The sequence below is a fragment of the Serinus canaria genome, chromosome Z (genome assembly GCF_022539315.1).
Source record: "Serinus canaria isolate serCan28SL12 chromosome Z, serCan2020, whole genome shotgun sequence".
NCBI lineage: Eukaryota > Metazoa > Chordata > Aves > Passeriformes > Fringillidae > Serinus > Serinus canaria.
Window position 1 is genome coordinate 49,921,006 of NC_066343.1, and position 14,845 is coordinate 49,935,850.

At 38.4% G+C, this 14,845-nt stretch overlaps 1 protein-coding gene across 8 annotated transcripts in view; it reads right to left on the reverse strand.

The window, feature by feature from the left end:
- Positions 1-2,696: 2,696 nt before the first annotated feature.
- DOCK8 (dedicator of cytokinesis 8) overlaps positions 2,697-14,845 on the reverse strand; it is an 89,472-nt gene continuing 77,323 nt past the window's right edge. For all 8 annotated transcript variants that reach the window (XM_050986685.1, XM_030237062.2, XM_050986687.1 and 5 more), the window contains 9 exons: positions 12,238-12,381; positions 11,122-11,253; positions 9,864-9,998; positions 9,268-9,357; positions 8,603-8,839; positions 7,792-7,935; positions 6,674-6,780; positions 5,649-5,816; positions 2,697-5,055 (listed from right to left, as the gene is read on the reverse strand). In XM_050986685.1, the coding sequence (XP_050842642.1) occupies positions 4,992-5,055; positions 5,649-5,816; positions 6,674-6,780; positions 7,792-7,935; positions 8,603-8,839; positions 9,268-9,357; positions 9,864-9,998; positions 11,122-11,253; positions 12,238-12,381 (1,221 nt within the window). In that variant the 3' untranslated portion in view covers positions 2,697-4,991. The remainder of the gene's footprint in view (positions 5,056-5,648; positions 5,817-6,673; positions 6,781-7,791; positions 7,936-8,602; positions 8,840-9,267; positions 9,358-9,863; positions 9,999-11,121; positions 11,254-12,237; positions 12,382-14,845) is intronic.

Sequence of the window (14,845 nt, forward strand, 5' to 3'; positions counted from 1 at the left end):
TATTTTAGACATGGTTGATTTAATATTATTTTTCCAATGTTAAAAGCTGGCAGTGTGAAGTACAGTGAAGATGCCATCCTTCCATGCTGCTAACAAATTTCCAGCCTCTGAGGCAAGTGCTATCAACTTAATTTTTGTAAAGTTCTTCTTGCTTACATCCAATTCCCCTTCTCTCTTCCTCTTCCCTTTCTTCCTCTGGGAAAAATGTCTCCTCAAGGGTCTAGATTTGAGTCCAGGATTTTATGCCTTAAATCAAAAAGGAACATATTCCTTTGGAGCACTTCCAACCTTTTTTTTTGACACCTGAGAAGGGACTGTTCATCTCTTTAAAAGCAAATAAAGGAAGGGATAGGATTTTGTGCATACTTCCTTCCTTCACTATGTATTAAGTCCAGAAACCCTTGCTTGCCTGAGGTTCTTTAAGATGGCTTTCTGACACTTTCAAATTCTAGATGTACCAGTAGTGCTAAGTTTGCTTTTGCTTGTTTGCCTATTTCCACTGAGCTCTTCTTGGGGAACAGAAATTTGCACAGATGTTCATATTTGGGAAAGTTGGAAATGAGTGATAGGAAATCTTCCCTTCTAGTTGTTTTACACATGTTTATTAAATGCACAAGAGTCCTCTTGCCATCCAACTGAAACACCTTGTCCCTTTGGTTATTTAATTTACTTTTGTAATTTGCATCCTACCTGTAGCTGAATGTTTGGAAATATTCCATGAATAGAGTCTGATAGTGAAAAACCTTATTTCTGTAACAAGACATAGTTCTAAAAGAAGATAGCAAAAGGGTGTGTAATGATTTAGGAATATTCTAAAATAATGAAGAGAAACTTAAAAAAAAGAGTAAAATTCAACTTTGTTTTTTTTTTTTAAGAGAAAATTTTGTTTTGAAGGGTGCAAAGCATCAAATTGCTTAGGACAGGAAGAACAAAATGTTACAACTTTCAAGACTTTCTAAATTAACTTCTTATGAAGTTATTGAGCATTTTCATGGGTTCAGTTTGCTTGGTTTGGTCAGCTAAACACTTTGTTTGATGTTTTCAGGATCTTCTACTGACCAATATTGATTGATAACATTATTTCAAGGTTAGGTTTTTACATTCTTGAACAGTTGTAAAACAGTCTGGTTTTGAATGCAAATGGGTAATTTAAACTAATCCCTCTGTAAGAACATAAAGAGTGACAGAACATAGTCACTTTGTGAAGTGCTCAATGAATGCCAGAATTTACTGTAGCTTTCCAAAACACAAACTGAGTTCTACTGTGAGAGTGCATTGTCTTTATTCATGTAATCAAAAGGGACTCTTTCTAATGGCAACACCTTATGAGCACCCCTTGTATGTTTTCTTCTATATCAGAAGACATCAGCAGTAAACATCAGAAAGACATCAGCAGTGGTGCAGTAAACCCAGTAAAACACCATTACTGTGTACTTCATTTTCATAACAAGCATTGCTTTGAGAGATTGAAACACCTAAAAGAGTCCTAGCTGGCTCAGTGTCAGGCTCTCTGCAAAGCTTTAACAGCCCTTTCTGAAATGTTTGAGACAATGATACTTCCAACAGACAAAAAGAGAAACAACAAAAAAGAGAGTTTAAATGTTTGCTTTCACTTTTCCAAGCCTTCACAGTTGGTGGGACACATAATGAGAAGGCATTCCGCTTCCCAGGAGAGGTCAAATAACTCACACCTGCCAATTTTAAATGACAACACTGCTTTTCTCTGTACCCAACACAAATGTGGCTACTCCTACTCGTGGTCTTGCCAGTTCAGTCCATCACCTCCTGATGTTGTGGTTTCCTTCACGTAGCATGAAAGGTGTGCTCCCTGTATAGATACTGTTCTGCAAACCAGGAAATCCAGTGTTAGAGCTGCCCATGTGGGGTTCGTTGTGTTGACCAAAAACAGCTACCTTGACTGTTCAAATGTTTTCAAAAGGCACTGACATTTATACTTCTGGGCATTATTGCTGGACCTCTCATACCCAGCATGGACTCCTTACATCTGCCAGGGGTGCTAACAACTGGTCTGGATCGGGTGCACTCTCCTGCGGCAGTGGGGCTGTGCACAGACCTGAGGCTGCTGGTCACCACCTTGCCACCCGTCTGCTGCTGCAGGACAGGGCATGGCTGATGTGTCAACAGAGAGACGCTGGTGCTGAGCTAGAGAGTTCTTGTGCCAAATTCAGCACCGTGCTCCTTAAATCTGGTGCTTGCTAGTGGTAATTGCAAGGGATGAGTGAGCTCCGGTGAACTCCCAGCTAAATGTCTAGGATGCTGTAGTGCTTATCTGATGCCCTTTGACAGCTGCAGCAGTTTAGCCCTGGATCTACCTAGTTTGGATCAAAAAACTCTCTCTAGTCTTGAATCGTGCAGATGCTGAATTCAGGCATCAGGCATGTTTCTGCTCTACAGCTACAGACCAGGGGAAGAAAGGAGGGTACTACTGTCACTGAGTTTCACACTGAATGAAAAACAGATGTTGGGAAGCAACTTGTTGCTTGCAAACCCTGCTAGAGGCACAATTTATCCTAAAGACAGACCAACGCATCCTCTGCCCAAATAAATGTATTTTTTGCTAAATGATGCTTCTACAAGAAAATGTTATTCCTAATGAAATTTTCTTTCCAGCTGCTGAGGTATCTCATACCTCAATAGATAAGAGGTAAGATATTACACAAAGGCACTTCTAAATATGCTGTGTAACAGTCACTTTATTGCAAAATGTATATTAAGATAGAAAACTTGTTGAAAACTTTTTTCACATAGTTCAGCTCTTGAATGTACAAGCCATGTTCCATTTGCAGAAGGGACAACATGAAATGCAAACTGAGGGCAAGACTGGCCATGTGATTGCAAGGTGCTCAGCTTGTAAAATGGGAGTGAAGGGTCTGTCAGTATTCATATTATCCTGAGTATTATTTCAGTTCAAGGAACCCCTTCATTACTTTTATCTAGTATATTGTAGACTTGTAAGGGGTTTTACTTACCTGAGGTTTCTGTTAATTAGGCTGTAAAGGATAAGTATCTTGTAAACAGTGATGTTGAATTGTGGGTTTGATAGATGGCAATATTCTGACCTTTCTCCGCAACAGGAAGTTAAAAACAATAGAGAAAGGGCAGAGATTGCATAGCTTCAAAACTTTGGGAAATCAGTAATTTTTCAATCTAGAACTGTTTCAAAGCAACTTGAATATAGAGAAGCCACTCTGACATCTTTTAGGCATCTTTTGCTTTGAGCTTTTTATACCATTTGCTTATGTACTTTGGATATGCTCACTTCAAAGTCAGGGAGTTCTTATTCCTGATTATTTAATTTAACAATACTATGAATGAGGACAGAAATTATTTTCTTACACTCCAAGTGCTGTGTACCTACAGGGTTTATTCCACCTATTTCCACATCTCATCTTGTTTGATCATCTGTGCTAATCTTCTACAAAGCACATTCAAAATATGATACAAATGTCAAATAAGTGCTTTTCATATTATCAAATGGCAAGGCGGCAGGTGACCATAAAAAGTCAAAAAATGTTTCCACTAAAAGCAACAGCCTCAATCTCCCTTATACTTCTGGATTAAAGAGGCCTTGCCTTTGGAAACATATGGCATCAGCTCTGAGAAAGTTCACTGTAATTTTCTAAAATGAAGCATAAAGGAAAAACGTTGACCACTTCCTTGAATTTTAACATTAAATTCTGTGCTTGGGCAAATGGAATTGGTTACTTTAATCAGCATTAAAGTATCATTTCCAAAACATTGAAGAGGTGCAGGAGAGAAGGTAATATTTAGGACGCTTTCACAGATCTTTGGTTCAAAATATGAACATTATGTGGCAAGCACAGTCACAATAAAAATAAGAGTAGAAGCTCTTCTACTGCCTCACTAAAGGAGTTCCAAAAGTCCTAATGAGTTCCAAAAGTCCTAAATGAGTTGTAAAGTCCTAATTTCTCCTCTCTCTTTCCATCCTTATCTGCAAAATTGTAATAACATTTCCATATTTCAGAGAAGTAGTATAAGGATTACTCAGTAAGATATTTGCTTAGGACTCAAAAAACACCAAGCACTAGGTAATATAAATTATGTGCTAATTTCTCTTAAGCTGCAGTAAAGCCTGAGTCAAGTGATTTGCAGGAAATCCCCACTGTGAGCTTCTGTAGTTAATTTTGGATAAGGTTATCTACATAAAAGCTTTGTGTAATAAAAATCACTCATAGCTTAGCATCTTCTTTTCAAACTATTACTTGTTAGTTCTGCTAAAAATGTTACAGATTACTAACTGCATGTCAAGTCACTATACTGTATGTCCCTATACTTAGAAAAAAATTTAGACAATCTATAAGAACTATTACTACTCCTTGATTTTCATGCTTTGATTGAAAAAACTTGTGCAGAACCCCCTGCAGTTAAGGGCCATGACAAAGAATCTGTTCAGAAACTGAGTGAGGAAATTATCCTTCCCTAGAGTGCCAGCTCAGCAAACACTGAGCAGGTAACCATGCCTCTCCGCATTAAGACAAAATTTAAGTATGTGATTAACTTGCAGAATGTGCCTCATTGCCAAAAGCACATGGATAAATAATGTCTTGGAAAAGGACTATAAACAAAGATAATTTGTTGTTATTCCTTAGACATTGGATTCACTTCAATCAAACCACACAAAAGTTCTGTGTCTGTTACCTAGTCATGACTGGCCTCATGCCACTGACCACTCTAAGGTCCGCCTCTCTGCATTAGGCCATTATTGTACAATATATACAAAAGTATCTAAAAAGCATCCCCTTCCTTTCCAAGCCCTTGTGGTACGTGCTTGGTTAGGATTTATCCCCTATTTTTCATTCAGTGATCTTGTGTAAATGCTTTTCTGCATGCTGTCCAGAAAGCGCACATGCTGTCTTGTGAGAGATTTCTGATTTCATAGATGTGGAACAAATACTCCATCACTTCTGTCTTGCAGCATGAAGCTCTTCCTTGGCCAAAACAGCTGGTTCTTAGGTGCTTTGGGAAGAAGTCTGGGCATCATATTTTCTAAAACTGTGGTTACGAAAAGATTCCCTGCAATGAAACAGATTCATAAATGGACTTGGCAAATGAAAAACAATCACAGAAATACCAGTCTTGTGAAAAAGAGAAACATGCTGAAACATGCCAAGCGTTGGCAGGTCAGAGTTGTCATTTCTTCTTCTCCCACCCCAAACTGGACACAGTGGCTTTGTGAAGAAGCATATAGAACATTAGACTCTTCTATGTCAGTCATGTGACTAAAAAAGACTATGTTTTCTGTAGTGAAAGGATGACTTCATGCTGCCTAACACTACATGGTGCCATACTTGTTCTATCTCCTTTCTGGCTTCAAAGGTTGAAAAATCACAAGATACTTCCCGTAAATTTGTTAGGGTGAGAAGGAAGTCTTGTCTAACAATGCATTGAAATTACATAAATCCTCTACCCCCACAATGCAGAGCCTGAGAAACACAGCTAACACTACAATGATCTTCAGTGGAAGTCAGCAGATTTCTTTAATCAGTAATGGAGTTGGCAGTGTATATTCCAGCTTGGTTTAAGCTGCCAGTAAAACTCCCTTTCTTCCTTGCCAAAAAATGGCATATTTTTGTATAGCCACAACAGATAACCTGCCCTAACTATACCTTATGCTATGGACTTTCACTACAGGTTTGTACAGCTCTGGGATCTTCCTCTCAATCATGGGTCTAAGGCTCTCCTTCAGTTTTATGTAGTTTCTTTTGAGCTCCTGATGATATTCTCGCTGATCAGCAGTAATAAGGTGCTTGTTTTTCTCCACTGCTTCACCACACCTACACAAAAGGAAAGAAAAAAGAATACTTGTATATATAACCTACTTCTGTTAAACTCCCTCCATTTTGTGTTAGGTAATTTAAATGGACAAGAAACCAGTTCCTTCAGTCTAGGCATTCCTCTGGTCAAGACTAAAGTGATAATGAACTAATAAGAAAGTTCTGTTTTTTCCAAGTAAATAAATTGAGATTATATTTTTAAGAAATTAGTAAAGCGTGAATGAACTAATAAAAAGCAAATTTAATGACTGCAGAGTACTGAGCTAGCTGCCTACTTACTGTATAAAGAGATGAATTGGCAATAGCAATACTTAGAAGCTGTATCTTCTTCATAAGACTTGTTTTATTTAACTCAACTTATCCTTCAAGGATAGCAAGGAGGATAGTCTGGACTAAGGAGATGAGTATCTTCATATGTGAATTTTCTTGTTGAGATTTATAAATGTATCTAAAGCAAAGGACATGTGTCTGCCACTATCACTGTGTCTGCTTGACAGATGTGGTTTTCTTATGAGCAGCTTAGTAAGTAAGAATGTAATTTTATTAAAAATCAAATCAAGGCATTAGTCTGAAATGTTTGATTTCTATAAGATGTTGAAAGATAAAACAAATGGAAGATCTTAATTTATACATTATAAGTTTAGAGTGTTAACACTTCTTCCCTTTGAGAGTGCAATGCCTACCTAAGCATTAATGTGAAGCAGAAATAACAAGTGTGGTCCAAGTGTTCAAACTGTGAGATGCCAGGATTCATGATGCAAACTTGCATAGGTAACTACTCAGTCATATTATCGTTGCAGTATTGCTAATATTGAATGTATTGATGCAATTCAGCATTTCAACTTTGTTTTACTGACCTCATTATAAACTCTTTGAAGCACAACCTCAGCTTGTTGTGATGTCGATAAAGTTTGGGGTCTGCTGGAATTTCTGCCAGGAACACTTGCGCTACCTCTAGTGGTCCCTTACAGAAATAACACAGGAAAATGTCAAACCCACCTGCTTAGACTGAAAACAGAACACACATTTGTTTAAAGCTGTTTGCTATTTCATGAGTGCAATTACGAAAGAAAATAAAACTATGAACAGTTACTATAACAGGATTGATTTTAGCTCCCTTTCTCCCATAATATTTCCTTTGGCAAGCAGAATTTTTGCCCATCATATTTTATCCTCTCCTGTTATTATTCCTCCTCCAGTCCCACAACAAAGGGAACAAATTCTGCTCAGCAGAGAGGAGATGAGACAGCTCTAATGACAAACCTGGTTATATTAGAGAAACACAGCTCCTGTGTGTGACTTACAAGACCTTCAGGCAATAAGCCCAGTGCTGAAAAAGATCACTCTTTGCAAATCTTATAACAATACATTCTTTCATAATAGATGCATTGGTTGGAAATGGAGAGTATTTAGGATGTCAGAAAAAAACTCCAAAGTCTCTGAAATTGTGCATAACACCAAGTTTTTGCTCAGCCATGGCTTTAGCATTCCATTTATTTTTTTTAATTGCCTGGGGTTTTTTTTTTAGTGTGTATATTTGTGTTATTGTATCTCAGCTTTACTTCAGGGCACTCAGGTCTTGACTTCATATATTGACTTAATTTACATGAAACTGAGTTTGTGGTGGTTCCACAGGAAAATTGATATTATTCCCATTTCCCAAGGATAAATCTGGAATGAACAAACTGGCTGAAATGGCTAGCATATTAGAAATGAAAAATCCTTGGATGTATTCAAAAGACTTCTATGAGTTTCTGCACATACAGCCAGAACAGTGCTTCCCATGAACACTTTCACCAAAAGCATAGCTAATGAACAGTATACAGTGACTAAATATCAAGGGATGAAATTTAAATACACACAGTGACTAAATGTGTCTGACTAGATGTACTTCTTCCAGTGCAAGAAGTAGGAGTGCAAAAAAGAACGCACAGTGAGAAAAGTACACTTCATCTGGCTTATTTGGTTCCCTTACCTGATTTACAGTGGCTCCAACTGAGCCCTGCAAAACCATCTGGAGCATTTTGGCATCTGGTGGTTCTTGGTTGGTGGCCGCAGTTAGTTCCTGTGTTTTTTTACGCATATCTTCAATAGCAACTTCAATTGGTGTTAAAATAAACTAAGGGAAAGGGAATAAAAGATGGTTCATTACCTGAATCATGCTTGCAGCTGACCTGTTCTAAATAGGACAATATCACTATCATTCTCCTGTTTCAAAAGCAGTAGTTGTGAAACCCAGGAACACTGTTCAGTCTAACTTGGTAGATGGTCATCTTGGTAGATGGTGCAGCTGATCCAAAGCTCTTAGATGTTTTATCATTTGCAGAAATAGGGTGTGAATCACACCTCCTGTTTGCATAAATTCATTCTTATTCTAAGTTACTTCATGCCTAAAATGGTGTTGTACTTTCTACAGTATTAAGCTTCCCTGTCTCTAAACCAGCTCTAAGCTCAGTCTAGTTCTCTGACTGTATTCCTATCCTACTTCTGCTTTATCAACTAGAAGTACAGCTACAAACAGAGCTCCACATATCCTTCTACACGGCATTAGAGCTAGGAGGTCAAAAGAAGAATGTACATTGGCTGTCGTCTCTTCTCCATAGTATATGTCTGTCTTGCCTTGTCCGTCCCTTCTGTGGTTGTCTTGTTTACAAGGACAGTGTCAGAGAAATTCAACATTCTTTTTTTTCTGCCAAGCATAAATTTAGAAATCTTCCCATCTTTCAGTGGGAAGAGAGACTCCTTCAGTCCTTGAGAAATTAGATCTGTCTTCAAAACCTAATTACCTCTTCTCTTTGGATGACATTGATTCTAGTTTTGATGTAGGGGAAAGCATGCATTGTGGTTAGGATGGTGTTCCTCTTGTACTGCTCACTAAGTTCTCCTCTGGGACGCCCATCCATAGTGAAAGGCGTAGTGTACATGAACCGGCAGATGTTAAAGTTCTTCTCAAAGTAGGTAACTCTGTCCTTCATCTCATACTCATCAAAATAGGGCTCCACAAAAGTAATTTGTATGTATGCCTAAGAAAAGAGGGAAGAACCATTACAGTACTTTAGAATCCAAGGAATGTAAAAGCAATGGCGCATGCGAAGTATCCCATAGTATACATTTCCTAACAATGGTCTGGAAAAGCAAAGAGCTGAAAATCCTTCAAGGGTCATTTTCTTAGACAGAGCTAACAAAACTTGCATCTAGGAAGGTACCGCTTAACCCCAGGGATCAGAACTATGGTAGGGGCCAGAGATCAGAACTTTTAATTTCTATACTCTGTGACAAGCTACCATGCTAAGCCTGTCACAGAGGCCTTAATACCCCTGGGCACAGAGATACCAAGTTGGGTGGTTTCTTTTACCTTAATGTTTGAGCATAAAAGTTGCAAAGGGGACCTTCTCTCCCCATTTCTCTTGTGTGACAAAGCACTCAACCGTCTTGGTAGTACTTTCCCTACCTTATTGGGATCCAGCTTTCTTTTGTCTACTGGAGCAGAGTCCTTAATCACTTCCACAACATCCTCCCCGAAACACTGGCCATAAAATCCCTAGAAAGGAAACAGAATTATCCCAAAAGTTTAGTCCTTAAAGAAATGCTAGTGCAATTCTAGGAGAAAGGAGTGACAACCATGACGATTTCTGGGCTTTGTACAGTCAGTATACTGCTCCACAAACCACATCTGGCCAGGGTAAGGCATCTTCTGACAAAGATCACTGTGAGTTTCTCAGACAATCACAGAACTTGAGGTTAAACAATCAGAAGCGAACATAGCAATTCTATAAAAAAAGCTGAAAAGATACCAAAACATGCTCAAAATCGCTCAATGTTTTACAGGCATGCTTGTAAGAGACATAGCCTCAAAAGAATGGATCACTTACATAATTATGCCTTAAAAAGGGATACTGTGGAAAGGATATGCACCAAGGAAATAATCTAAGCTACAAATCAGTCTGTTACTGATTTTTAATATAGCAATCATAATATTAGGACTGTGTGGTTTAATTGAGAAGTATAATATACCATTTGAGACCCTGTTAACATGTTTTTCCTTACCTCTAATCTGTGAGAAATCTCAGGGAGTTTTGTAATTGCAGGCTCCTTATAAACAAATTCCTGTTCATCCAAGTCCCCAAATTTTGATCCATAGAAACCAACACGGAAGTAAGTTCCAAACATTCGTTTCTGACCCTAATTGATAAAAAGAAGAGGAAATTTACAACTGCTTTATGTGGACATTGTAGTATTTGGAAGCCTTTTTCTTCTCCTAGCTGATGTATAAGAGAATCCACTAGTCCTACATTTTCACCATTTCAAAGCCACTACTATATATCATCAGTGCTCATGAATTAGAAGCACAGGAGAGAAACCAAATAACTAAGGGAACATTTGACTGCAATCTAATTTAAAATTTAAGCTGATCATGAAGGAGGTTGAACAGAACAAAATACCTTATTAATTTTTAATTCCTTTGAATATATGTAATAAAATTAAAATTTTGCAAATTTGCAATGAAAATTTATATGAATTTGAAACTGACTAGGCTCAGCAATAAGGTTTTTCTGAAGAAAGAGAAGGGACAGTAGGAGTGCTGAGAATTTAGATGGGTTTTCATATTTATGAAATATGTTTTATAAATATAAACACTCTTCTGTTTTATAACTGAAAACACTAGTGAATTGACAATAAAGTTATTTTTGTTAAACAGATGTGGCCAGGTGGACACAGACATGTTCAGCTAAAACGATTTTATATTAATTTCTGCTTTTTTTTGTATGGAGAGCCTTTTTGCACAGTAGGCTATGTGGGTAGACCCAAGCAGATGAAAGCTTTTATTTGAAAAAAGAAAACGGAATTATTTAAAATTCTGGGCTGCAGGACAGTCTCTCTCTGGCACCTGTAACATCTCCTGCCCCTCCTTCTCCACTGACCTTAGTGTCTGCAGAGCTGTTGCTTTCACATATTTTCCACTTGTCTCTCCTCTGAGCACAATTGCATCTGGCCAGTAACTTTTTTCCCCTTTAAAATATATTATCCCCTTTTAAAATATATTATCCCATATATATTATGCCACTCTCACTGATGGACTCAGCCTTGGCCAGCCTTAGCTAGCAGCTGGCATTGGCTCTGCTGGACATAGGTAAAGTTTCTAGCAGTTTCTCATTGACATCACTCTTTAAACCCTCTCCCTCCACTATTAACACCTGGCCACACAAACCCAATACACACATGAATAGTTTTATTAACAGCAGTCTCAAACAAATAGTGCAACCCAGCAATGTGTCTTGCTAGCAGTGCCTTGCCTCAAAAGTACCTTATTAATAACGCTGTCAAAGGCCTTCTGTAGCTTGCTGTGTGTCAAGGTAAGCTTCCTGAAGTCTCGATGTGCTTCCAGTATGGGGATGACAATTTTGTACACTTCATTCACAGTTTCATATAGACCTCCCTTTGAATTAAAAAAAAAAAAAAAAAAAAAAAAAGAGGAAGAAATGAAGTGAGTCTTCACGTACTCTGAAAAGAAACTATATCTCCATCAATGGCTTAGCTGAAAAGGGGATTTATAGTATTCATCTCTTAATTTGCTATGTTGCTTGCTTTGGTGTTCTGAAAACTAGTAATAGTAAATGAGCCGTTCTGAACAGCAAACAATGAACTGCAAACAATGGATGTAATTTGAATCTCTGATCTGTTTGGTTCTTGAGCCCAAATTCACCTGAATTTCTGCTCAGGCAGAAATGCAGGCTAGCAGCAGGAAATGGATTTGTTTATCATGTATGTTTCAGGGCAACCAGAGCCATGTCTGGACAAAGGGACCCAAGTGATATCTTTAGAGATGCTAAATCACAAGTCCTTACATAGTAAGTGCAGATTATGAGGCTCTTGTATGCTTTGTGAAAGTATTCTTATCTGCTGCTGTGGAATGCAACAGGGGGAATCTGTGATTGGCCTCGTCAGGCTGTTTCCAATTAAGAGCCAATCACAGTTCATCTGTCCGGCTGGTCTCGGTCTGGGACAAGACCTTTGTTATTCATTCCTATTCTAGTCTTAGCTTAGCCTTGTAGTGAAATCCTTACCTCTATTCTTTTAGTATAGTTTTAATATATTATCTATAATATAATAATAAATCAAGCTTCTGATACATGGAGTCAACTTTCTTGTCTCTTCCCTCATCCTGGGACCCATGTGGAAAATACCACAGGTATGTGGCTGAGCAAGGCTGAAAAAGCCTAGGTTTATCAATCTGACTGGGGCAGTACTTGGACAGCCAAAAATGTGTCCTTTTGCTATTTGTACTGTGGCAGGTCTGTGATGCCTGGTTTAGGAGTACTACATTGTTTCCTTATGTGCAGGAAAGGAGGAAAGGAAGCCGTGGATCTGGCTTAGGTAGTCCACTATTCATTCCCTCCTGGTGATTCTGGTCCTCACTCACCGTGCTGAAGAGCTCCGCAGCTTGTTCCAGCAGCCCTACCAGTCCACTTTCTGAGAAATACCTCCCAGAACATATGCCATCTTCATCTGGAGACAAAACATCATCTGAAACAGCAGATTCCTCCAGCACATTGGATGAAATGTTCTAAAATACATCAGAGCACACAAATAAAAAACATAAATCAACAGTACATCACAAAGATTGAGGAAGAAATTGCTTCAACATATTTACATGATGGGAAGAGGAATGGGTTTTTTCAGGTGCAGCCAGGGGGATACATAGTTACATTCTTTTTTAGAAGTGAAAGTAACATCATAAATCTCCATAGATGGCAGATCAGGAGTTTTGCTGTAAGAATCATGAGTTTTTTTCCTAGCCTCAGGTTTAAAGTGCAGACTCTGGTGGGTGTCAAACTAGCTCTTCTCTGGTGGCTGGATTTCCATGGAGCTTGCAGTGAGCTCAATCCCCAGAATTACTAGAGTCACAAGCAATATGCCCTTCCTAGTGCTGGCACTTAGGAGTGGGAAATTCCAAACAGCACTCCAGACCTTCTGCCATCTGCTTGAATAAATTGAACTTTCAGGGTATTATTCAGCTTTTCCAAGCAGAGGAGAAGTAGACACAGATTATATCACTCTAAAAACCACAATAATTGATTGCTTCTTCTTGGTTCATCCTCTGCCTTACTACACTTCAAACCTGCAGGACTTACTCAGTTTCTTTTTAATGTTATGGATCTCATTGTGCATTTAAATGAAACTAGATGAAGTCACTCTCTTGAGATTCTAGACCATGAAATAACATGTCTACAGTTCTTCAGGACTTTGAAAATTCTATAATATATAGAAATATGTACAAAATAACAGCAAAATAGGTGTACATATAGTATGGGACTGGCATATGTAACTTTCAGCAGCAGCGGAAAGGCTAATCGAAGGCTAAGCTTCGATTTTCTATTAATTAAAAGGAGTTAAATTAGTGTCATAGTGTCTCACTTCAGCAGAAACTGGCAATGACAATCTGTCTGAATGCAGGATGGATGCCAGCTGGCTAGCTAGCTGAGTTCTTAAAGGCATCTTTATAAAATAGCAGAGACACTGAGGGCTGTTACTATTGATCAGATTTCAGATAAAGAATTGGCACCACACACCACTAGCAGCATTGGGCTTTCCCCCCTGGGTTTTATGGATGTATTCATTTCTCCATGGGTGAAATTTACTCCAGCCATGCTGCCATCACACTGCCTAGTCTGCACATCATGTCAGTGCCACTGGAAGGGTGAGCACAGCCTCAGAACACCATTCAGAGGAGTTCAAAATGCACCTGAATTTTGGCCAGAGGAAGAATCACAGCACATTTAGCACACCAATGACACTTTTTACCGACCAGTCTCATTGAAGAGAGTGACTTCAACCAGACTTAGGTTCACTGGCACATACTTGCAGAAACTCACAATCCGTGCAGATTAATTTCAGAAAAGGTTTTCCTTTTCTGTAACACTAGCTATTAAGGACTGTTTTCATGTGACTCTGGTGGCTTAAAAAAAAATATTATTTTTTTTATTTTCCTTTTGTAGTGAAGAGAAGAGAGTCTAGAGAAGTGATTTATATACAAAAGTAACAAGAAAGTCACAGACACCAATTATCCCTTCTCCATCTTTAAGCCTCTAATAACTAATGTCAGGAATGTATTTCCATGTTTACAGTCCATGCACTCTAGGAGGAGTGAGCCTGCATGACACATTCCTGGGGCTTACATGACCTTCTGCAAAGTGGACATGCCTCACCCTACTTAAGCCTTGATCTACCTTTCATATTGGAGAATTTTACATATCCCTTGTATAATAAAGGCAATACATAAATCACAATGTATTTTAACAGCAATTATATTGAATGTCACAAGTCTAATTTTCATTAAGGAGAATACTTCTGTGACTTCATTAAGGAAAGTACTTCTGTGACCTCAGAAATCTCTCTGATCCCCAGCCCTTATCACCATGTTAAATAAGGCCAGGGTAGCCTGCAATGTAGATGCCCAAACAGCCCAGGCAAATTAGTCTGCTGCTGAGCTGTGTACCTCAGCAAGTAGACACACACACTAAGTACTTGTCTGTGTCAATACAAAGTGGCTTTAAAGTGAGTCCCTATGCACTTCATACTCTCACTAATTCTGCTTTCCCGCTTGTGAAGGAGATTTAGCATAAAAATGAATTAAGCTCAAATGGAATTCTGAAAGCGACCTCACTTTGATTTTGAGAGATAGTTTTGATTGCATAGAGGGAAGCATTTTGTCTGGTACAGTATAAGGAAAAGTATTACTCTACTGACAGTCAGTTTTCTGGATACTAACAGGCTCACTGCAGAAAATCAAAATCAGAACTGATTTGATCCTTTGCTGACTCATTTTACTCATCTGTAAATAGGAGATAATACTTCTACTCATGAAGAATAATATTTTTATTCACATTATTATCACCCTCAATTCCACATCTAAATGCATATCAGCAATTTAGTTGCTCTCATATCTAAGCCAAATGAAGAAATGATCACAGAAAGAGTCAGTGAGTGCGACTTGTAACTACTCTTAAAGCTGAGCCAGTCTGCATAGT